At 43.5% G+C, this 25,583-nt stretch overlaps 2 protein-coding genes across 3 annotated transcripts; one reads left to right on the top strand and one right to left on the bottom strand.

Annotated features, from left to right (window-relative positions):
• Positions 1-820: 820 nt before the first annotated feature.
• Positions 821-13,928, bottom strand: tgs1 (trimethylguanosine synthase 1). 2 transcript variants are annotated; one of them, XM_053651153.1, is made up of 14 exons: positions 13,225-13,928; positions 12,114-12,178; positions 11,885-12,027; positions 11,451-11,741; positions 9,978-10,500; positions 8,834-8,960; positions 8,546-8,632; positions 8,318-8,471; positions 7,841-8,192; positions 7,406-7,588; positions 3,076-3,219; positions 2,757-2,973; positions 1,860-1,938; positions 821-1,125 (listed from the first exon to the last, which is right to left on the bottom strand). In XM_053651153.1, exons 1-14 carry the CDS (start codon positions 13,332-13,334, stop codon positions 1,012-1,014), a joined length of 2,589 nt encoding a protein of 862 aa, XP_053507128.1. In that variant the 5' UTR covers positions 13,335-13,928; the 3' UTR covers positions 821-1,011. The 2 variants fall into 2 exon arrangements, with proteins under 2 accessions (XP_053507128.1, XP_053507130.1); XM_053651155.1 differs by having other exon boundaries at positions 11,939-12,027.
• Positions 13,929-14,005: 77 nt separating this feature from the next.
• Positions 14,006-22,121, top strand: tmem68 (transmembrane protein 68). Its single transcript, XM_053651158.1, has 7 exons — positions 14,006-14,328; positions 14,901-15,310; positions 15,537-15,704; positions 16,397-16,590; positions 16,690-16,750; positions 16,837-16,976; positions 18,188-22,121. The coding sequence occupies exons 2-7, from the start codon at positions 14,983-14,985 to the stop codon at positions 18,290-18,292; spliced, it is 996 nt and encodes a 331-aa protein (XP_053507133.1). The 5' UTR covers positions 14,006-14,328; positions 14,901-14,982; the 3' UTR covers positions 18,293-22,121.
• The last annotated feature ends 3,462 nt before the right edge of the window (positions 22,122-25,583 follow it).

Here is a 25,583-nt window from a genome sequence, read left to right as displayed (position 1 = left end):
AAATTCACTTGCACAATTCTGGATACAAATCACAGGTACATTAGTACTTAGTACCTTAAAGGGTTCTTCGGCTCGTCTCGCACGTAGAACCCTACATCAGAGAGGTGCTATATTTCAGAAAAAGTCCCTAATAGACCTCTTTTAGAAAAATAGGCTCCATCCAAAGATCTCCCGAGGAGCCGTTTTTCCAAAGAGAACACGTCCAAAACCTGTTCCGTTGTTCATCAGGCCAACATGCGGCGTGTCGAAGATACAGATCAAAGAAAACAGAGAGATCCAAGATTTCTAAATTAAACCAAACATTTTGTTACATTGTACATGGATGGATGGATGGATGGAGGGACACAGATTAAAGGCACGGTTGATCAAATCAGACCGAAACCAAATAGACATTTCCTTATTCTCTACACGAACACACCCATATTTATTTAGTCATATTTCACTACAATGGTTTATTAATAGTCCCAAGTTTCCTATTGGTACGCCTGCTCTGCTGTTTCGTATTTGTTTTGAGGGGGGACTGCAAAACCGCAACCGTGAACATTTCACTGTCATTTTAATCATAAAGTGGGTTCCATTAAAAAGCTGCAATTTTAAAGCATCCATAAAACATGGCCCACAGAAAAAACTACAAAAACCCCCCACACACACACACACGTTACGGTACAAGACGTGGACCGCTGGGGTGTTATTTTTTTTATCCACATTTAGACTCGGAAGAAGATATCGATAAAACATTGGAGACAATGGCTGCTATTATGCTGGAAGGGTTGAACAATATCTGAGCAGAGTCCCCCACACTCGCAGTCCTGCTGCAGGGTTATATGGTATTTCATTTGCATCGACTTTTAATAGAAGAACATACAGATGTACAAGGACATTAGGGGTCACCTGTAAGAGGAATAATTCATTCTAATATGAAATAATAAATAAAGACCGTATATACAGTACACGTTGCATGCGGAATCAGATTCGGAGGGAGTTTAAAAAAAATAAAAAAAGTTGAATCGACTATGAATCGGACTTGATTAAATTGCCAAAATATGCAGTTATGGTTTTCAGTTTGTTATTCAGGAAGTTCTGCTCCACTTCCACTTTCCCACCAGGACCAGCGAGAGATGCGATCTACGGAGAGAGAGAGAGAGAGTGGGCGAGGGAGAGAGAGAGAGAGAGAGAGAGAGAGAGAGAGAGAGAGACAGAGCAAGAGAGAGAGAAAGCGAGAGCGAGAGAGAGAACTATTTTAATTAAGTGTAATTATCTGGAGCTGTGAGTGCTCAGTGAGGCACGTTAGGACAAAATGCACAGATAAAATATGAAACTGTGAATAGCCAGTGTCGGGAAGACGACGGCACAAAGCGTGATGAAGTGAGAACATCATTATTTCACTTTATTTCACTTTATACAGTCTTTGCATCTGCTTGCAATTTGCATGTTTATCTCTTCGTACAAGTTGACATTAATATGATTTACAGCCGTTTTAAAGTAATGTGATCTGATATGATATGATACAGTCGAGGTCGGAAGTTTACATACGCCTTGCAGAATGGGCAAACTGTTACAGTGCTGTGAAAAAGTATTTGCCCCCCCCCAAAAAAAACCACAAAATCCTGATTTATTCAGTTTTTGTGTAGAGCTCATACTAAAATTGTCTAATTCGACTTAGACCAATTGTCTAAGATAAGATCAAAACTAAGGCAAGCTGAGTAAACTCAAAATGTAAACTTTTGAACTGGTTCGTTTTTTTGTGTAAATTCTGCAACATGCATGTAAACTTATAACCTCAACTGTGTACGATTACTTTAAGAATTGATTTGATCTGACGTTTGTCTCTCTCTGTACGATCACGGTCGAGTTCTCACCTGCTCCATGTCGGCATTCCGTGGGAGAAAATACACGACGTTTTCCGAAATCATTTTGGCCAGCCTGAAAATTTCAAATGTATGAGCAGGTTAAGGAATTTCAGCGGCATACACGCTGTACTGATCAAACACCACATCATGAACAAGTGACTTACGACGATCTCAGCATCTCAATGTCAGTCTGATTTTTAAAATTCGGTTCAATCCCAGAAAGCTACTACCCTATATATGGGGTGTGCTGTTGTAGGTAAATTAGCAATAACAGCACATCCAGAAGTGTTTTATTCCTCTTATACCACAGCCATTTCCCAACTATGACTCTAGAACTGTACTCGTGCTAAAGTTCCTTTTGGAAGTGGTGCTGTTGATAATAATAATAATTATAGCTGCAAGCAGTAATTATGGGGCCAAGCACTACAGGGGGGGGCAAAGTAAGCAGATAAGCAAGCATGATATTAGCATGGTCATGATTTTATGACAAACCGTTTAGAAGTTATAAGCAGAAATGTGCTTTTTTCGTATCTCGTGAACATTGGGTGGCGCTGTTCCCTCATGTCATGAAACAGGTACCCTCGTGTCATGACGACATATACCAAGTTCGGTCTGAATATGCTAAAGCGTTATGGAGATATAGCGTCACGTCTATAGGTTTCCTCCCCCAGTCCAAAGACATGCGCTGTAGGTTGATTGGCAATTCGAATTTGTCCGTAGTGTGCGAACGAGTGTGTGATTGTGCCCTACGATGGGTTGGCATCCCGTTCAGGGTGCCCCCCACCTTCTCCCCCGAGTCCCCTGGGACAGGCTCCAGGCTCCCCGTGACCCTGTGTAGGACAAGCGGTCCTCAGTTATTGCGTTATGAAAAGGTAACATTAGTAGAAGGTTTTAATTAAAGGATATCCGTCAGGGCTCATCATGGTCTCGATGTTGAAGACGTCAGCGCTGAGGTATTCGGGTCCTCCCCACGGTGGGCTGAGGAAGACTACGTCGGCCCGGAGCCGCGGCGCCACCTGCAGGAAATCCGCCTGGATGAAGTCGATCCGTTCACTGACCCCGTACACCGCAGCGTTGTGCCGTGCGAGTGCTAATCGCACCGGGTCGATATCGACGGCGATCACTGAGTGACGTTAAAACACAAAGACGGACAAATTAAAAACTCTACATTTCAAAAGTGTCGGAGTTGTCATGACCTGGTATATTGTGTGGAAAACTGCTGTACCCGTGTTTCCAGCGAGGGCAAACTGGATAGCGTTTCCTCCCACGCCGCAGAAGGCATCGACGATGACCAGCGCCTGGGACGCACCTTGCACTCTCTGAGCAATGTGCTCGGCTATCTTCTCAGGTGTGACGGAAAACCAGCCCTCTGGGGAGAAACCACACACGTTTCCAGAGCTGAATCTGGTCCGCTTAGTCAAACTGAAACTATGAAGCTACACTCATGTGGCTGTCTCGTGTAGATAATATTTACTATGTCAAAGCAAAAGATAAATACTAATATAAGATATTAATATAGATTATTTCCCATTTCTGACTGGTTGCGATTGCATGGTTTCACCACTAGGAGGCAGCGAGCTGCTGATTGACGAGAGCTCGCGTCAATCAGGACCTGGTTTTAAAGCACAGCTGTCAATCCTGACGATTAAACCACCAAACTGGAAGCTTAAGTACAGAATGGCTTGACGTTTCCATGACGAATGCCTCGTTCCAGACCTAGACTCTCGCAAAGCTCCGAGGCGATGGAAAGTTTAACAGACTGTGTCCTCCCGTTTCTCTACGCATATCAACACCATCTGTTCCAGGCTCCACCAGACAGTTCCGATTTTTCCGCCTCTTGTGTTTCTCAGTCCTCTGAGAATAAAACACCTGCAGCGAGCCGTGCAGTCTCCCGAAACAACTTCCTGTTTACGTCTTATGCCTTAAACACACGGTGGCGCCAACAAAACGTTCTTCTCGATATTATTTATGATATTTTTACTGTACAACTTCATTACCAATATGCTAAACTATATTCATATTTATTATATTATTAACTTCATTAAATATATTTCCTTTGGTGCTTTGCGATTCTTTTCTAGGTGCATGTTGGTCTCAGTAAAGGTGGTGTGGCCTCTGTGCTTGACAGAATAGTGAAGAAGGCGTGGCCTCTGTGCTTGTCAGTATAGCGAAGAAGGCGTGGCCTCTGTGCTTGTCAGTATTGCGAAGAAGGCGTGGCCTCTGTGCTTGTCAGTATAGCGAAGAAGGCATGGCCTCTGTGCTTGTCAGTATAGCGAAGAAGGCGTGGCCTCTGTGCTTGTCAGTATAGCGAAGAAGGCGTGGCCTCTGTGCCTGCTAGTCTCAGTAAAGAGTAACATGACCTAATCCAAGGTCAAAGGTCTTAAAATCACAGATTAGTATTGTAATAACTGATTCGTTAGGTCGTGTTTAATCCTTGTCGGTGCAGTCGAGCCAAAATATCCTACGGACCTCGAAAATGTCTACCCAAAAAACGGGTGGAGCATATGACTGACACTCCAGTGGGCTCGTCCCAAGACAACATGAATCTTACTTTTCTGCAGGAGTATTCGCTTACTCTCACTTGACCGTGTGCATCATTATTAATTCACTCCACACGCGTCACAGATGTACGTCATGTCCAAGCCCAGTGGAGGAACTTCCTGTGATGCTGAAGAGAAACTCTGATCGATTGTTCTTTTACACACAGCATCTTCAATCAATATACAACTCTAATATATCTAATATAATCTCTAATAAAAGGCGTACATATATATATATATATATATATATATATATATATATATATATATAAAAAACTACTAGGTGGATGTAAGAGGGAGGTGTGGGTCGGGGAAGATCCCGCTGGCTCTGTCGACATGTATACGAGAAGATAAAAGCTCCGATGTCTGATTTCAAACGCTCAGTGGGTGCCTGATGATCCGAGCTCTGAGAAACTTGTAAAAGCATGTTAGTCACGGAGCTTTGGAGATTCTCTTGTACAAAAACAATCTGATAAACGTGAGTGAGAACAGCTCAATTCCATCTAATTTAATCAAACTGCGCTCCGATTAATCTCGGTTACAACGCGGAAATAAACAGCAATCAAATGGAATAAAAAGGAAAAAAAAAAGTGTGTATTGGGTAAAAGTTGGGAGTCAGTGGCGTCTGCATAAATCTAAAATAATGAGACGTCCTCTGTGTCTCAGTCAAAGTGAAGGAGCTGTGGCCTATGTACCATGCTGTGAGAAAGTATTTGCCCCCATCCTGATTTCTTCTGTGTTTGTGTCGATGTCATAATAAATCGTTTCAGAAATGAAAACTAAATCTAAAGATAAAACTAAGGCAACGTGAATAAACACAAAACGCAGTCTTTTAAACGATAATGTTATTCATCGAAGCAAAAAAAAAAAAGTTCTCCAATACCAACTGGGCCTGTGTGAAAATGTATTTGCCCCCGTAGTTACTAATTCCCCAAATCTATGAAAGTGCATTGATAATGGGGTTCAGCTGGACGAGACACAACCAGACCTGATTACTGCAAACCCTGTTCAATCACAGTAGAGTAGTGAACCTTCCCAGAAGTGGCCGACCTTCCAAAGTTCCTCCAAGAGCACAGCGACGACTCATCCAGGAAGTCACAAAGGAGCCAAAGACAACATCAAAAGGACCTACAGGCCTCTCTTGCATCAATAAAGGTCGCTGTTCATGACTCCACTATCAGAAAGACACTGGGGGAAAATGGCTTCATGGAAGAGTGGCGAGGTGAAAACCACCGAGGCATGGCCTATGTATCGGTCAGTCCCAGTAAAGGAGGCGTGGTCTATGTATCTGTCAGTCCCAGTAAAGGAGGAATGGCCTATGTATCGGTCAGTCCCAGTAAAGGAGGCGTGGTCTATGTATCTGTCAGTCCCAGTAAAGGAGGTGTGGTCTATGTATCTGTCAGTCCCAGTAAAGGAGGCGTGGTCTATGTATCTGTCAGTCCCAGTAAAGGAGGCGTGGTCTATGTATCTGTCAGTCCCAGTAAAGGAGGAATGGCCTATGTATCTGTCAGTCCCAGTAAAGGAGGAATGGCCTATGTATCTGTCAGTCCCAGTAAAGGAGGCGTGGTCTATGTATCTGTCAGTCCCAGTAAAGGAGGTGTGGTCTATGTATCTGTCAGTCCCAGTAAAAGAGGCGTGGTCTATGTATCTGTCAGTCCCAGTAAAGGAGGCGTGGCCTATGTATCTGTCAGTCCCAGTAAAGGAGGAATGGCCTATGTATCTGTCAGTCCCAGTAAAGGAGGAATGGCCTATGTATCTGTCAGTCCCAGTAAAGGAGGCGTGGCCTATGTATCTGTCAGTCCCAGTAAAGGAGGAATGGCCTATGTATCTGTCAGTCCCAGTAAAGGAGGCGTGGCCTATGTATCTGTCAGTCCCAGTAAAGGAGGCGTGGTCTATGTATCTGTCAGTCCCAGTAAAGGAGGAATGGCCTATGTATCTGTCAGTCCCAGTAAAGGAGGCGTGGTCTATGTATCTGTCAGTCCCAGTAAAGGAGGAATGGCCTATGTATCTGTCAGTCCCAGTAAAGGAGGAATGGCCTATGTATCTGTCAGTCCAACAACATACGACAAGCAAGTAATCCCTCTCTTTAGTACCAGTCTCCCTTTTTAATTCTTCTCATCTTTTCCTCACCTCTGAAACGTGGAATATCTCTCTCTTTTTCTCTGCCTCTGAATCTCTCTCTTTCTGTCAAAATCTCTTTCCCTGCTCTGATGCAGGAGGCGTGAAGGGCTTTTTGAGTAACGTCAGCATTTCTCCCTGCAGACACAGGCAGTTCATCAGGCGATGCACTCCTGGCCAATTCCCCCCCTCCCTCCCTCTCTCGCTCGCTCGCTCGCTCCATCTCGCTCTCTCTCTCCCTCTCCCTCTCCCCCTCCCTCCCTCTCTGTCTGTCTCTCACACACACACACACACACACACACACACACACACACACACACACCTGTCACTATGATGTCTGCACTAGTTCCACAATGGTAATTCCTTAAAAATGGGCTCTTTTGGTAAAATCTATAGTCATACCCGCATTACTCTAATGACAGCTCTGATATACTAAACTGTCTCCAATTCATTATTTTAAATCTCTCTTTCTTTTCATCTTTATTCAGCAGTATCCAACACAGCATTTAACTTCCGCTACAGTCACACCGATCAGACCGAGGCACTTCAAAATGAATAAACATCCAGGCAGTGGCCTAAAATAACTCTCCAAAAGCCTGAACGACTTCCTAAATAAACTGATCTCAGCCAGCTGGCGTGAATTAACAGTCAACATAATGGAGTTTTCATTCCTAATAAAGAACTGATTAACATACGGGATACAGGAGTAAAACAGAGCAGCGATAACGGGGGGCCAAGCACCAGGGTTGATATCTGATATCAAAATGATCCCTTGGTGCTTGGCCCCATAATAAGCACCTACTCCAAAATGCATAACGTTATTTAACGGGAAATAAAAATATAAAAATATGTTAATCATACAAGTGAAATGCTTTATTAAACATAGCTCTGACTGACCGTGATCCAGTTTAACGCCCTCATCGAAACGGGAGAACAGCCGATAACGCTGAGCCCAGTACTTGGCCAACTCCGGCTCGGCTGCAATCTCGGGAGGCATGTCCGCGCCAACGTCCCTCCTCCTCCTCCTATTTCTAGCCTTCTTCTTCTTTTTCTTCTTCTTTGAAGACTTCTCATTCTCGGCTGAACGATATAAAACCCGTTCAAGCAAGCAGAGTAGTTTAAAATTGTTAAGTCTCAGACTATCTCAGACTCAGATTGTCAACATTTATAAACATTACTTACAAAACCTTCACAGAAATCCTGTCAGGTTAGCTAGCAAAATACGTTTAAAAATAAATAAATAAATAAAAAAAAAAGCACTTCCGTATACACGAATGCTAACGACATGCCCTCAGTCCCACACCGGGCTAATCAAACGTGCTGCATGCTAACCTCCATTTTCATCTTCTGGCGCATCAGGAAGGAGGAAGTCTGGGATGTCCAGAGGGATATGTTCCCTTCCGTGTTCCTGCTCATGACAGTCTGAAGGAACATGCGATTCCTGCTCTGGTTCTGTTAGTGGTTCTGGCTCCAGCTCGGTTATGACCTGCTGCTCGCTGAATAAGCGTTCTTCACATTCTCCATGCTCTCCAAGATGAGAAGTCTCCTTAAACTCCTCCAGCTTTTCCTCTGGACATTCCTGTGGATTTGGAGCGCCGTGTCCGTCTCCCGTTCTGTCCAGCACTGGTGCCGCCGTCTTCTCGGAGTCATTCTCAGTTCGGACCGTCTGGAGGAAATTCTGCACCTAGAATGAAAAAGGTCATTGAAAATAGGTAGTAAAGTGCCTCCTAACTGGACGCTGAGCTGAGCTTCAGTATTATACTTCCTTGATGTGTGCTTGTGTATGTGAAATGATTTTCTTTGTCTCACTTTTTGGAGTGTGTGGTTGATCTTGGGCTCCGCCGTCTCTCCGTCCTCGGTGAAGAACACGTGCTTGTTGACTTTGCAGCTGGCTTTCTGTCTCCACTTGGCCTTCCTCGGAGTTCTCGCCGGAGTTCTCCTGAACTTTAAAACACTCACAAACCTGCAGCAACACAAATACACCGTGTGATTCGGAACACACAAGTACGCGAGTGTGAGACGGTGCACGGGTCTTACTTGTGTTGAGGGTCGCGTTTGAGGCCCAGACTCTCCCACGCTTCGTCAGCAGGCATCTGAGCGAGTTCATCAACGTCTAGCTCGTGACTGTGGGGAAAGCAGCTCTACAAGATGAACAGCTCTAATAAAATGCTAAAATGGTTCAATATAAGTGATCAGTTTATAGATGCGTTAAACAACTTGCTCTCATTAGCTACAAGTATTCGGATGTATTTGTTAGGTTTTAATAGAAAAGCACTAAAGCTGGAAAAAACACTGCACACTAAATACATATAAACGAGGGGTTACCTTCTTTTCATTTTTGCTTTTCTCTCTGATGGCTCGTCCTCGTCACTGTCATCCTCCTTGGAGCCGCTCTTCGCTGGCTGGCTGTCTCTATTCGGCTGAGTACTGGACTTCGGTTTCTCATTGCTTTCTGAAACAGAAAAAGAGTTTTAAATCAGTGAATCAGTTCTTCAGTGGGACTGACATACAGAGGCCACACCTTCTCTGAGACTGACATAGAGGCCACACCTCCTTCACTAAGACTGACAGATACAGGTGCCATGCCTCCTTCACTAAGATTGACAGATACAGAGGCCACACCTCCTTCACTGAGACTGACATACAGAGGCCACACCTCCTTCTCTGAGACTGACATAGAGGCCACACCTCCTTCACTAAGACTGACAGATACAGGTGCCATGCCTCCTTCACTAAGATTGACAGATACAGAGGCCACACCTCCTTCACTGAGACTGACAGATACAGAGGCCACACCTCCTTCACTGAGACTGACAGATACAGAGGCCACACCTCCTTCACTGAGACAGACAGATACAGAGGCCACACCTCCTTCACTAAGACTGACAGATACAGAGGCCACACCTCCTTCACTGAGACTGACAGATACATAGACCACACCTCCTTCACTGACAGATACATAGGCCACACCTCCTTCACTAAGACTGACAGATACAGAGGCCACACCTCCTTCACTGAGACTGACAGATACAGAGGCCACACGTCCTTCACCGAGACTGACAGATACATAGACCACACCTCCTTCACTGGCAGATACATAGGCCACACCTCCTTCACTAAGACTGACAGACACAGAGGCCACACCTCCTTCACTAAGACTGACAGATACATAGGCCACACCTTCACTAAGACTGACAGATACAGAGGCCACACCTCCTTCACTGAGACTGACAGATAAAGGCCACACCTCCTTCACTGAGACTGACAGATACATAGACCACACCTCCTTCACTGAGACAACAAAAACAGAAGCCCCCTTAATGCAAAAGGGGTGGAGCTAAAGCATGAAATGTAGATAAGGGCCAGATCCATGGCATAGCAATGAAATGTTATGATTATGATACGATTATTGCCGGTTTATACACACTTCTAAACATTTCCAACTGCACCTTTAACATGTTGAACTTACTCTCCGTGCTGGTGCTGCCCGATGAAGCCGGTCTTTTCCGGTCTTCTCCGTCATTAGGCTCATTAGCATAACTACAGTGTAAAGTTTTATTAAGATCATCATGCTCGCGCTTCTCTGTCTCCAAGTTTAAAGTGCTAACCAGCTCTGTGACGTCAGTGGGGTTTTCTTCTCCCGGAAACTTCTCCAGTTCTCCTGACGTATGATCACAGCAAGACTCATGCCCTTCTTTCTCCGGTTCCATCACATCCAGCTGTTCACGGTGTTCCTCGGCGTGCGGTTCCTCGTCTCGAGCAGCGTCGGCGCCGGTCGTCTCGGCCGTAGTCCAGCCCTGAGAAGCCCAGTAGTTAAACTGCTCCCAGTAATAGCCATACGTCTGATTAGCATGCTCCTCCCACTTTTCCCTCCACTCAGGACACGCCCACGGAGCCGGAGGAGACGCGCTGGAGAACTCGGAGTGTTTCTCCACCCAGCTCGTCCACAACAGGCTCTCTCCATGGAGATTCCAGTACTGCAGCCAGGCATGCTGGGAAATAATATAATCACACGTACAGCCAATTAACAGACTGGTTTATGCGACTGTGAGAGGCACACTTTCCCGTAAACGCAGTAATAAAGGCTGATGGATACAGTGATATAAATATCCTGAGAAATTGTGTCACAGTACACCTTTACGAGATATCTGTCCATCATATCTTTTTGTTTTTCTTTTAAATAACAATTACAAACTCTGACTGGAAGCAGTTTATTCCGTGACAGAACTGTTTTACTCAACATCCTGTTTTTCAATATTAAATTATTTCTGTAGAAATAAAAAAATAAGTATTATTGAACTTTTCACAGACAGACAGATTAATAGACAGACAGACAGGCAGATGAATAGACAGAAACAAATTAATAGACAGACAGATTAACAGACAGACGAACAGACAGACAGACAGATTAATAGACAGAGACAGGCAGATGAATAGATAGACAGACAGGTTAATAGACAGACATGTTAATAGACAGACAGGTTAATAGACAGACAGACAGATGAATAGACAGACAGATTAATAGAGAGATAGACAGGCAGATGAATAGACAGACAGACAGATGAATAGACAGACAGACAGATGAATAGACAGACAGACAGGTAGATGAATAGACAGACAGCCAAATTAATGGACACAGATTAACAGACAGACAGACAGGTTAAAAAACAGACAGACAGATTAATAGACAGACAGAAAGATTACTAGGCAGAGAGACAAATGGGTTAACAGGCAGACAAAAAGTCAGACAGATTAATAAACACACAGACAGACAGTCAGACAGACAGACAGGTCAACAGACAGACAGAATAACAGACAGGCAGAAGAGAGATTATACACGCAGAAGGTGGAATCTCTCAGACAGACAGATTAAGACCCAGACAGTCAGACAGATGAACAGACAGACAGATTAATATAAACTCTAACGTCAGGGTGTAATTACATCAGTGGTAGACTCCGGCTCTGTGCAAATCTCGTCCACGACAGCCTTCATCTCCGCTTCCTCACACTCTTCTTCCTCACACTCTTCCTCCTTTCGTTCTTTCTCCTCACACTCTTCTTCCTCAGGTTCTTCCTCACAATCTTCTTCCTCAGGTTCTTCCTCACGCTCTTCTTCCTCAGGTTCCTTCTCACGCTCCTCCTCGCCCATCACCAGCTGTGTGCTTTTATTATAATCGGAGTTCTCCCAGCGCTCTGTGCTGCTGCTCCTCTTCACTCGGTATCCATTCTTGCTCTTCGCAGTGCACAGGGAAAAGGTTAAAACTCTGATAATAATCACAATACATCATTAAAAACATCTGCCAAGAAAACAGACCCCAACTTTTCCACATTCACGTCGTTCTATAAAGAAAATAAACAACACAGACGAAGACGTACTGCTCTGCTCTGAAGCGAGGAGCTGGCGAACGCTACGGGGAGCCCCAAACTGACCATCAGCATGGTTTCTTCATCCAGCACTGCTTCCTCCTCTTCCTCAGAGCAGCTGGACTCCTCATCTTCATCCTCCTCCTCCTGACAGACTGCAAACAACAGAAAGTCAACAGGGTTAAGAGCTTAATTCGTCTCACTTCATGTAAAAAGAACACGAATCTCGGCGCTTACACACCTCGCGCTCCGTCCTGGGTCTGACTCTGCAGAGACTTGAAATCCGATCTATACAGCTCTCGATCACTGCAACAGGAAACGCACAGACGACGTAAATAACATTACGGCAAAAACAACGGATCGAGGTCTCATCTCATCTTTTAATTTCGTCCATATCGCATAAAACACGATAATAACGAGTCTCTTAAAGGGCAGGTACGCTCCTTTATACGGTGTGCATCATCATCATCATCATCCGTGAAGGAACATCACGCCTGCATGAGATTCTGAGCAAAGTTCTATCGGAGGATATTAAATGGAATCATGGCAGATTCGGTGGTTCCGTCAATCATCGAGACGAATGCTCTTTAAAGCTCATCATTTAAGGGGCTCCTGAAATAGTGCTCAAAACAAACCAAACACAGAGCATCCTCATACCTTAAAGCGACACATTAAAGAAATGTCTACGAATAAACAAAAATATCACAACAATCATGGACACCTGAACATCACACCCTGAACACGTGCTTGCCGAACATCCGTCTCGTTCCAGATTTACTTATTCCAGCTTTCCTGTTATAACGCGCTCCAGTCTTTCTTCTGGGAAGGCTTTACGCTAGATTTTGGGGCGTGACTGCGGGGATTCGTGTTCATTCAGCTTCAAGAGCGTTAGTGAGGTTGACATCAGACGCTGATGTCGGGATGTCAACGAGGTTCCGATCCCAGTCCGTCCCGAAGGTGTTCAGTGGGGTCGAAGTCATGGCTCTGTGCAGGACGCTCGAGTTCTTCCAACCCTCACACACCGTGTCTTCACGGAGCTCGCTTCATGCTGGAACAGTGCTCAAATTCCAGTGAAGGGAAGTTGTAACGCTATGGCGTACAGAGACGTTCTATAAGATTTTGTAACTTTGTGGAAGAACCTCATACGGGTGTGATGGTCAGGGGTGCACATACTTTTAGCTACATAGTAGTAGTAGAAGACTGAGAGAAGACAGGAACTGTCAATGCATCTAAATGAACAAAGATGAGAGGAAAAGTAGTCCAGCATTTTAAGAAATATACATGCATATATCTCATTAGTGCTTTTGTGTCACAAATGACATTTTAAGGATGCATTAAGATCAGGCACGTACTTGACAAAAGCTCTGGAATAAAAGCAGTGTATCGTCATTTCCTCTTCTGCACCCTGATGAAAAAAGATCTCAGCTATTGGACCAGAGTGCCATTTCACCTGATTGATCATTATGGCAAACTATAAAATGATCAAATGATTTACACGCTTCCTAACATGAGCGGATTCCGGAGCAGCCAATCAGCACACGCACTTCATTAGGGCCGACATGACGTCACTACCTCGCGTATCAAAATGTATTTAATAATAAATAAATAAATAACAGAAATCAAACTAGTGCAAGATTCAAACAAGCAGCCGAGAATTAAAAAGTGATCAGAGTGTTTGCCTCTCACATGTTCGGAAAAACTGAGCAAAGAATTCTGGGAGAACAGACGACAAGTTAAAAGTCTCTAAAAGAGCGGAGCAGCTCGTGTATTTAATACCGATTTTTATGGACGAATCTTTGTACTGGATTTTAAATAAATAAATAAATAAATAAATAAAAAGAAGAAAGAAAGAAAGATTTCGTTGCTCCTTGTAGATTTACCAACAAACACCCTTCCTGCTTAATTGATCAAATTTATTAGAGAATAAATACGCAAACAAACAAACTAACTAGCGAAATAAATAAATAGGACATAAAATAATTAAATTAATTAAATACAGCTAAATAAATAAACAGAACTAACTAACTAACTAATTAAATAAATAAAATAGAACACCCCCCCCCCTCCCCGCATGCCATACAAACCAGCTTGTGTATATTAATTACTCACGTTTTTAATTGTACTAATAATGAATAAATATACAATAGAAATAACAATCTTGACAGGCCACGCAAGGTGAAAATCATTCGCGTGTACCAACTCGAATCACTGAAGTGTATATGCAGCGTGAACGAAGCCGATGACTTTTGTTTTGAAGAGACAGCGATGGAAGTTGTTGGCGGAGGCGAATGCTTCCGGTTCGTGACACATGTAAAGAAAGCCGGTGGGTAAACCCGGAAGGAAAACAGAGTAACAACAACCGTAATAGACAGTTATGTGAGTTTTATTAAGGTTTTAGCATGTATATTAGATGTGGAGGAGAAGCAGGTTGAGGGCGTGTTGTCCAAAAAAAAAGAGTAAGTATTTAATTATTATTTCTGTTTAATGTGTTTGTTTAATGATATCATTTGTGTTTTAATGCCCCGGTGTTTAAGGAGCTCGTCGCGACTCGTAGTTAGATGGTTAGTGTGAGTTAGAAATACATCAGTGTTTGTTATCGGTCTTAAACACAATATCGGACTGTTTTCAGGCTTGTCATTTTCGATTTTCGGTAAAATCGACGGTTTAAATAGTAATTTATTTGCATGCCAGTGTCGACTTTAGGATCTTTCATGTCAGAGTCGGTGTCAAAATAAAATAGACGTTCACTTCTGAATCCTAAGTGCTCTTGTTGTATTTGATCTAAGATTTATTTATCAATATTTATTTATTCTTGTTGTCTATATACAAATCGTTTGGCAATTCGTTCCTGACATGTGATTTTATTTATCAGATGCAACTGTAACGGAAATATTTACTTGGTTTTTTTTTTTCCAAGTAATCGCATATTGTTTCCCTGCTGTTACATGTGTTTACTTCCTGTAGGAGTTCAAGAATATGGTTTTGAAAACAATATGCCAGAGAATTTATTTGCTCTCGTCTAACTCAGGCACGCGTGTCGGAGCCGGAGCCGGAACCCGAGCCGGAGCCGTCCGCCTGCTGGCAGAGGGACGGGCTGAAGCAGCAGCAGTATGTCTGGACAGAACGAGTCGTGCTGGTCAGGGGACGAAACTGCGGGCGTCCTCAGGTGTCTCCTCGTGGCCTGGGAGGACTGGGTGGCTTGGGGGAATCTTCAGGACTACCTCAGCTTCCTGGAGTACCTGCTGTGGGTGTTCACGCCCCTGGCCATCGTCTTCATCCTGCCTTTCGTCATCGTCATCCTGCTCTACCTGTCCATCCTCTTCCTGCATGTGTACAAGCGCAAGAACCAGCTGAGAGAGGCCTACTCTTATAACCTGTGGGACTGCGCCAGGAAGACGCTGGCCACGCTGTGGGACGGCCACGGAGCCATATGGCACGGTGTGTATGGCACGGCACGGCACCGAAGGGCCGGCGGTGGGGGACGGGTCAAAATATTGACAGTAGAACTATTCTATCTTTGTCAAAATATATAGAAAGTACAGTGTGTGCAGTGAACATAGGAACAGATTTATTTTGTAATACAGTTTAAAAATGACAAATAGAAATAAAATAAGAATATTGTCTAGTAAGGGGAGGACATCATTAACCTCTTTTTTCATATCAGGTTATGAAATCTGTGGTTTAGAGAAGATTCCAGAAGAAGGCCCCGCCCTCATCGTCTACTATCACGGAGCGATTCCCATCGACTACTACTACTTCCTGGCGAGAGTGATCATTCAGAAAGGCCGCGCGTGTCACTCGGTGGCTGATCACTTCCTGTTCAAGATCCCAGGTAAGCAGGCAGGATGAAGGAGGTTGTGGCTTCTGTCAGTCCTAACGAAGGAGGTGTGGCCTCTCAATTCTAATGAAGGAGGTTGTGGCTTCTGTCAGTCCTAATGAAGGAGGAGTGGCTTCTGTCAGTCCTAATGAAGGAGGCGTGGCTTCTGTCAGTCCTAATGAAGGAGGCGTGGCTTCTATGAGTCCTAATGAAGGAGGTGTGGCTTCTGGAGGTCCTAACGAAGGAGGTGTGGCCTCTGTCTGTCCTTATGAAGAAGGTGTGGCCTCTGTCTGTCCTTATGAAGAAGGTGTGGCCTCTGTCAGTTGTTGTGAAGGAGGTGTGGCCTCTGTCATTCCTAATGCAGTGTGACTGGTTGTCTGTCTCAGTGAAGGAGGCGTGTTCTCTGTGTCTGTTAGTCTCATTAAAGGAGGTGTGGCCTCTGTGCTTGACAGTCCCAGTGAAGGCACCGTGGCCTTGTCTTCTGCTTTATTTGCATATCGTGTCCTCATAGACCACATATGGAAAGTCTTTAAAATTTCTGGTAGATTTTATAAATAGTTACAAATAATTTAAAATATGCATGTAAGAAAAGCGACTTTTCTGACAGCTAATAAACACAGTTAGCGTGATCTCCCTGGCATTATCATCTAATTTATTACTAGCTATATGATAATGTCTTGCTTTTTTTTTTTTTTTTTTACCGTCAGGGTTCAAGCTGCTGCTGGAGGTGTTCAGCGTGATCCATGGGCCGCAGGAGGAGTGCGTGAAGGCTCTGCGCAGCGGTCACCTGCTGGGAATCTCTCCGGGAGGCGTACGGGAGGCTCTGTTCAGCGACGAGACGTACACGCTGCTGTGGGGCAAACGCAAAGGCTTCGCACAAGTGGCCATCGATTCCAAAGTGGTACGTTATCGTAAACACGTTCTGGAAAGTGAGAACTGCATTTCTACATTTCCCGATCAACTAAAGTCCCACTGCTTCGCCTCTTTTCTTTCTCTTCAGCCAATCATTCCCATGTTTACTCAGAACGTCCGGGAGGGATTCCGCTCTCTGGGAAATTTGAGTAAGTCTTGTGTAAGGTCATTCTATAAATCCACCCAGTGTAATGAGTTTAGCATCCTGCTGATGAATCACAAATGTCCTCTTCAGGATTTTTTAGATGGCTGTATGAGAGGTTTCGTCTCCCGATCGCGCCTATCTACGGAGGATTCCCGGTCAAATTCCGCACTTACCTAGGCGACCCCATTCCCTATGATCCCAAACTCACAGCGGCCGAGTTGGCAGAAAAGGTACGGCATCTGAGAGAGTCATAAATAAATACACACAGAGACCGTGAGAGAGACAGAACTACACACACAGGCTTATACAGAGACTGAGAGTGTCATCCAATAGCCCATCTATCCAACCATTACAACATCTATCTAGTTAATCCATCTAATCAACAACCCATCCATCCATCCATCCATCCATTCTTCCATGTTCAACCTACTATACATCCATCCGTTCATTCAACCCACTCTTCTATCATTCATTAATCCCACCAATCATCCCTCCATTCAACCAACTATTCATCCATCCATTCGCTCATCCAACCACTTCTCAGCCTATTAATCTATCCCTCCATCTCTCCAACCAAACATCCCCTCATTCGTCCATCCATCCAACTAACCAACCAAACATTTGCCCTTCCATCCATCCATGTCTGTCCATTCAGGATCAACAAATCAGTCCATCCATTTCTCCAACCAACCATTCGCTCACTCATCCATCCATCCATCCATCCATCCAACCATACATCTATCAAGGATCGATCAGCCGTCTATCATCCATCCATCAATCCATCCAACTGATCAACCTGCCATCCATCCACTCAACCCAACCAACCAACCCATCTTAGGTCATAGTTGTTGTGTCGCACGGACGGACGGACGGATGGCAGGTCAATATGGATGGGCAGGTGGATGGATGGATGGTTGGTTGGATAGATGATGAGTTGGACAGATAGATGGGTGGTTGGATGGATCCATCCATCCATCCATCCATCCATTCACTCAACCTACTCTCCTAGCATTTTGTGAATCCCACCACCCATTCCTCCATTCAACCAGCATCCTACCAACCTTCATCCATCCATCCATCCATCCATCCATCCACACATACAACCACTTCTCAACCTGTTAATCTGTCCAATCAATCCATCTCTTTAACCACTCATCCATCTGTCTATCCGTCCATCCATCCAACCACCCATCTATCTGTCCAACTCCTCATCTATCCAACCAACCATCCGTCCATCCACCCGCCCATTCATATTGCCCTGCCGTCCGTCCGTCCGTCCGTCCGTGCAACACAACAGCTATGACCTGAGATCATCAGTACGAATGCTGGTGTCCTCATTGGTGCCTCACAGAGCAGTCAGTCATATTGTGGCAAAAAATGCCTTACTTCATAAAATATGCAGTTGATTATAATAATTTCTCTAATCCGAACCTTTCTTCAGGTGCAGGCAGCAGTTCAAGAGCTTATCGACCGACACCAAAAGATACCCGGCAGCATCCTGCGAGCTCTCCTGGAGCGATTCCACATGCGCCCCAAACACGAATAGCACGAAGTTCTTTCAGGTGCTCTACGACCGATTGCACAGCACGCCTGAAGAGGAACAGCACACCTCCCTCTCAGGCTAAAAAAAAAACAAAACTCTACGACTTTTATTCCCAGCATAACTTTAACAGAGAACTGGAAGTGTTACCAAATTAATATATCCTCTATATGTGTGATCTTTTGATGTTACTGATATTCGTGGCATGGGCACGTCGGCAAATGTCACCGAAAAAAAAACAACAAAAAAAGGAATCTCTAATAACGGTGTGTATTATGTCTCGTGTGCACATGAATTGGAAGACGGTGCATCGTGTGTTTCTTATGTTGTTTTTTGTTTGTTTGTTTGTTTTTTTACTTATTTGCACACTTCGATCGTTTTGAAGGACCACTGCCAAAACAAACGAGGCCTTTTGGTTACTTGATGTCAGAAATGACGAAATGGCTTTTAGAGCTGGTGCGATTTTAAAATGAACATATTTCTTACATATAAAAAAAAACGTCACGATTGACATAATAATGGAAAAAAACAAACATTATTTTTAAATGAAACATACTGTGATTATCTGTGATTCGGGACTGAATGGGATATACTGTGTTTGACTGTGAAGGTTGTTTGGCTCAAAATCTTTCGGATTATTCGAGATTTTTCTGGTTCTGCTAAAAATCAAGGCTTGATTAATAATAATAATAAGAAGAAGAATAATAACGAGCTGTCACATTAATGAGGGAAATCACAACATTCCTGGAATATGAACACTTGACCAGCAGAACAACTAATAAGCATCATGATTATTGCTTTTATATCTGTGATTTTATTGCATCCAACTTCTAAAAGGTGTTTAAAAGGTGTTTGCTATGATTTTCTTAATAGGAAAAATACATACGCACTTATACCAAGTTGCCAGTTTTAGATGCATCTACCTACCTATCTTTTATCTGATGTAACCCTACAGTCATGTCGTGCTTTTATAGGCAAATAATCAACCATTGTGTGGTGTGATAAAGCGGAGTTACTGTTACCGCCCAGAAAAAAAAAACTTTCAAAGATCAGAGCGCACGCCAAACGGCGTTATCGACTCCCGAAAGAAGGAATCGATGCTGAACAGCTGAAACGAGTCGTTAGTGATTCCAGACTTTACTTCCTGTACTGACCTACGTAGGTTCGTAACAAAAAGCCCCGCCTCTGGTCTTCATCGGCTGCACGCTGACAGCGGTAGACCAATCACGACAGACTGGGACGCCTGACCAATCAGAGCAGAGTATGCTCTCTGAAAGGAGGAGTTTAGAACGATTCCTTTAGAACGGATCATTTAAAGAGTCGTTTGTGACACTGGGGGGGAAAAAAAAGGTAATGCTGCAGTTTAAATTATGAGCACGTTAAAGTGGACCTCGGACGCGTGTAAATCGACCGTATAAGACCCCAAACAAAATTAGGCACGTTTCAGAACCATAATAGGTGCTCTTTAATTAGATTTTTTTAAAAAAATAAAAAATCGCAGTATGTTGGAAAACTTAGTTACAGCTTTGCCTGTTACAAAACGCTGACGCTGGAGACTCCTTCCACGAGCGTTAAATAAACACGTCCTGACATATCAACAAATCTACACGTGTCAAGATGGATATAAGACAATGTCTATTGTAAAAAGCGCTATACAAATAAAATTAAAATTGAATTGAATATAAGTGCGTGATACAAGAAACGATAACGTATCAGAAGGAGCGCATTAATATAAATGTGTGATTTGGAGCTGCGCTACTGTCACAGCCGCTGTCAGAGAAAATTAATCAACACACTTCTGACCCATCGGTAATTGTATATCTACACGGTAGGTGGATCTGATAAACCGGCAACTCCGTATACATATCGATGATCATGTACATAATACCTAAAGCATCGTAGTGGGAACAAATATCCGACTGCTTTTTGTTCTTCTTGAACCTTCTGTCTGTCCGTAACGTTGTTATTAATGAAGGAATGTGTTATCGTTGTGCAGATGAGCTCATTGTTAGCCCTGCTAGCACTTCTGAGCTTACTGTTTCTGTAATGGACTGGGGAGCGTGAGCACGAACACGGCGATGCAAAGCGCATCCGTGTGACCATCGTGCAGCGCGTGACCCTGTACTGATCCGCCCAGTGGTGCACTAATTGTAGATCAGAAAACGCTAAAAATAAAAACGTATTTTTTTGATTAGGTCTGGGTCAGTTATTGCTCGTTGTACACCAAGAGCAGCTGCTTTTTTTCCATCAGCTCCTACCAATTAGGGACCTTTTTTAAAAGCGCTTGATTACGGAACGCCTCCGGGCGTATTCGAATTTTACGCAAGCTGTAACTGGAAGTCTCTGCCACAGGCTGCATTTCAAACTTGTTTCAAGCTTGAATTTTTCTTTTTCTTCTTCTCCGTTGCTGAGTCGTACAACCCTACAGGGTTTTTGTTTTGTTTTGTTGTTTTTTTAAAGAATTTAGCATTCAGAAATTTGGTCTTGAAAGCTGCGGTCTGGAAAAGCAGATCCTGTAAGTGCTGTAAGTTGCGAGGTGGGGCCTCCGTGGATCGTTTGTCCAGAACGTCCCACAGAAGCTGGATCGGATTGAGATCTGGGGAAATCGGAGGCCGAGTCAACACCTTGAACTGTTCGTCGTGTTCCTCGAACCGTTCCTGAACTATTTTTGCAGTGTGGCATGACGCGTTATCCTGCTGAAAGAGGACACTGCCGTTAGGGAATACCGTTACCATGAAGTGGTGTACTCGGTCTGCAGCGACGTTTAGGTAGGTGGTACGTGTCAAAGTAACATCCACATGAACGCCAGGACACGAGGTTTCCCGGCAGAACGTTCCTCAGAGCATCACACTACCTCCGCCAGCTCACCTTCTTCCCGTAGTGCATCCTGGTGCCGTCTCTTCCCCAGGTAAGCCACACCTTCTTCCATTACTCCATGGTCCAGTACTGATGCTCACGCACCCATGACCCTATCGCCTTGGACCACTTTTGGTAGGTACTAACCACTACATACGGGGAACACCCCACAAGACCTTAAAAGAACATCTTTTTTTTTCCTACTGGGAAATTATTTTCTTCTTAGAACCTAGAACCTCTCAGGTTTTTAACATTTAGCTAACTTTTCTTAGAACTTTTTTTCTTTTAAGTTAGCAGTCAGCAGTTCTTCATCAGCGTTGTTTAATAATGAAGGGTTCGTTACACTCTGAACCCTTTCGTAGAACGTTCTTGCAACAGAGCGTCTCCGTATCATACAGGATTCCACGTAGAACCGTTTTCCGAGGCTTAATTATCCAATAAATCTTTCGAACCCCTCCGAGAACCCATTTTTCCTATTAACTAGGCACGTGTGCAGGACAAACTCCAAATTATCGTGCGTTCTTTTCTTTTTAAATCCTAGAACCTGCCAGGAGTTTTAAAAAAATAATAAAATCAATGATTTCAAGGGGGAATGACATGATCGTGAAGTGGGCGGGGCTTAAATCCATCTTCGAAGTTGCTCTGTTAAAGGTCCAGCGATCGCACCTGATGGATTTCTGTTTCTTCGGTATGATTTACAAACGAAACGGAATCCAGTTCGAGCACGCGTCTGAGCAGGTCGGGGTTCAAGGTTAAAGGTCAAGGGTCCGATCATGGCTCTTAAAATCTTCAGCTTTTCGCCTGAAAAGAACGTGGCGAGGGAGACGTATAAAATGACCACAGTGTACTTTATTAAATGAATTTGGTACTTTTGTGTTGCATTAGAATCAAATAAAAATTTACAAAAATCCAATATATACAAAAATGTAATGCTCTTTTTGTCTTATTCTTCAATATACAATAAAATCAGGTAACAGAGTCGATGCATTTGAAGCACTTTCATCACACAATGCAACTTAGACCAATAATGAACAGGTTTTTATCTTTTTTGCAAATTTTTATTTATTTATTTATTTTTCCCCATTTAATACGTCAAGTACACCACACTAGTTTAGATTTTTAATCTGAATTACGCCATATGGTACTGCCATTTTCTTGGCGTTTCATCGCCGCCTTCTAGTCAACATACACCCTTTTTACAGTCAGGACTCAAAAAAGGAATGTTTGTTTAAACATGTACATTTGCATACATTTATTTACAGTTGAACAGCCGTTTGCGGGTCACGGCTGTCGGCGAGCTTCCGAGAACATCTGTACACCTGTATTAACATCTGCATTAATTTGAACACGTCTACCCAAAGTTCCTCAAACTACTGTGCTTGTACTAATTCCAAGTGCTCTGGTGGTAACCACTAATTAGACCAAACAATGTGGACTTTTTATTATTATTATTATTTTTTCCCCCCTTATGGCATTTTATTTCATCTAATTATCTAATTCTAACGGTGAGGGACGACCATATATGTGTTATTCGATAGAACACGTCGAATCTTTGAATCTTTGAGTCTGCATACACATCAAAGTTAAAAGAAAAAATTAAAAATTTTTTAAAAAAGCAAATAGTCACACTTTCTGCACCACTTTTTCATCAATCCGAAGCTTTCACAAGCGGTAACAGTCATTATCATCATGATCATCATCATCATCATGTCTTTTGATTGTTAGACTGCAAAATGAGCTCAATTGGTGTCACGTGTGAAATCCACCTGCAGTAGAAGCACAGTAACTCGAATGAAATGAAGAATAATAATAATAATAAAAAAGAGCAATGGACGACTTTGCACCATCACTGGTGAGGGAAATATGAAGAAAAAAAAAACCCAAAACAACCAGTTCATTTAAGGCAAATAAAATTGATAGAAGCAGCAATGAATGAATGAATGAATGAGTGAATGAATGAGCAAGCGGTCTTCCTGACTGTCCTACGTTGCGTTTAGTGTATCTGAAGTCCCGGTTTTGAGCTCGGATTTCCTAACGAGTTGGGTATAAACAGGAGAACCCCCACCTGCCGACATCTTCGTTATAACTACATTATTTCATTTGGCAGCAGAATCCAATCCAGGGTTACGATCCATCCTCAACGACCCAACAGTGGCTCTCGCGACCTTCCGGGCGCTGACCCTGACGGTACCGCTATCACTACGCTCTGTTAATAACCTCCATCTTAGGACCATCTACTCCATTCACCAACAGATGGAGGTGCTCTGTTTACTACACCCTCTTGAGGTAGGTTATTACCATTTACAGTCTTTCCAGAGAGACAGAAATGGCAGTTAATGGATATTTTTATTCAAATAAACCTAAATACACTGATACAGTACGACGTGTGCGACGATTTCACACGTCCTGCTAGTTAACTACATATAAGTTTTACAATATAGATACGCTCTTACGAAGAAAAAAAGAACCCAGAATTATCCAATAAACCCTTAAAGAACCTTTGAAGAACCGTTTTTTCTCCCCCCCTAAGAGTCTACCAAGTACAAAGACGGTTTGCTAAATTGAAAAAGCCTGACAGGTTCTAGGTATTAAGAAGAAAATAATCACCAATAATTTGGAACCATACACTTACACAGTTAATACCTACACTCTTTTTTTAAAAAAAAACAACAAAAAAAAAACAGCGTTCTTTAAAGGTTCCCTAGGAAAATGAGAACCGTAAATATCCGAAGAACCTTTGAGGAACACTTTAGGTGTAATTGGAACGGTTAGCTTATTGAATTAAGAGCAAACCTTAATACTACTGCAGTCGCGAAATGTTTTCCAACGGCACTAAAGCGTTACTTTCCCAGAACCCTCATCATTAAGGTTCCATCTAGTAACCTTGAAGGGTCTGTCCTTTGGGAGAAATCCATGAAGGTTCTACGTGGAACCATAAGCGTTTCACGTAGAAACCTTTAGAAAGCTTGAAGTGTTAACCAGCCAAACAGCCTCTAAGGAGATGTTTTTTAAGGAGTGTACTTCCTGTTTCCTGTCCGGTAGTTACTGGACCACCAAGTGTTCTGACTGAGAAGTGGAGTCTCTTTGGGATCCTTTTCATGCAGGGATTCACAGCGTGAATTCCAACAAACGCTGTCTTCTGTGCTTGGATAGGCTTGTACGTCTCTCTCCAGTCAAAACAGACAAACGTCTACCTTTTAAGAACTTCTCCACTCGAGGAACCGGGGACCATTTTCTGTGCATGAGGAAGTACTGGTGCTAAAGGTTACTGCAGTAAACGTTGCCGATTGGTCAAAAGCACGCTTTAAGAGAACCACCAACCAGATTACTAAAAGTCCTGCAATGTGGTGGGAATGCAAAACAGAAACGTTTTAATTCTCCGTCTGGATCATTCCGTAACTTCTGGCTCACGTAATCTAATGTTATGACTGCACCGATCCAATCTATGATACAATATCGATATCAGAGCTCCAACTATCAACCGCTACCCGATAGAGCTGTCTTTACAGCATCTGTCTGCTCTTGGCAAGTTCTGAAAAAGATCAGGGAGTGCTTTGAGCTCTGAACACATCACATGCGTTCGGAGCATAAGATACGCCAAGGGGGTCAGGGATCAATGCGAAATCCAATTCAACATGAAACCGCTCCAGCGTGAGAGGCCGATATCGCTTCGGCCTCACTTTATCTACATCACAAAAGCCCCAGGTTCATATGAAGAAATAAAAAATAAGCCGAGAACTGGAGTGCATACGGAAAGACATTCAGAAAACGTTCGAAGAACCACTATACGGAGGTATGGAATAAATGAAGTTTGGGAGAAACGTCACGCTTGATATCGGAGTCCAGAACTCCTCCAGCCCAAGCGCTCAGAGTTTTTCTCTACAATCGCTCTTGTTGTCGTCTAGTCGACAGCATGGTCTACATTCTCAACTTCTGATTTGTACGCAAAAGGATTGGGGATGATCCTCGGTGCTTGAGGGGGTATTTGGACATCGTAGAAAGGTATAAAGGTTCGACATGCCAACCCGAGATTTGTTCATGAGGACGTGACGGATGACGGTGAAACGCCAGTGCCGACGGGAACAGGTCGGCCAGCTCCAGCGGCTCTAGGACATGAACATCAACATCGCTGAGAAAACAGATGGTATCTCGTGTTGACACACTGGCTGATCAAACAAGCGTGTGGAAGGTTTCAAACACGCACACACACACACACACACACACACACACACACACACACACACACACACGGACATTTCAGTACATAACGATAGATCCGAATCAGATTCAGGAATTTCCAGTCTTCTTCTATGCTTCCGTGGGTAAACGTTTTCACATCGCGATGCTCGTAATTCTTCTGGTAGTTGTGTTGCGTCTCGCTCAAGGAGGTTTTTTGGAGGTTATCTGGATGAAGGTCTCGTTCAGAGTTTTGTAATGGTCT

The sequence above is a fragment of the Ictalurus furcatus genome, chromosome 20, assembly GCF_023375685.1.
Source record: "Ictalurus furcatus strain D&B chromosome 20, Billie_1.0, whole genome shotgun sequence".
NCBI classification, from domain to species: Eukaryota; Metazoa; Chordata; class Actinopteri; order Siluriformes; family Ictaluridae; genus Ictalurus; species Ictalurus furcatus.
This window is presented reverse-complemented; position numbering and strand designations above follow the sequence as displayed.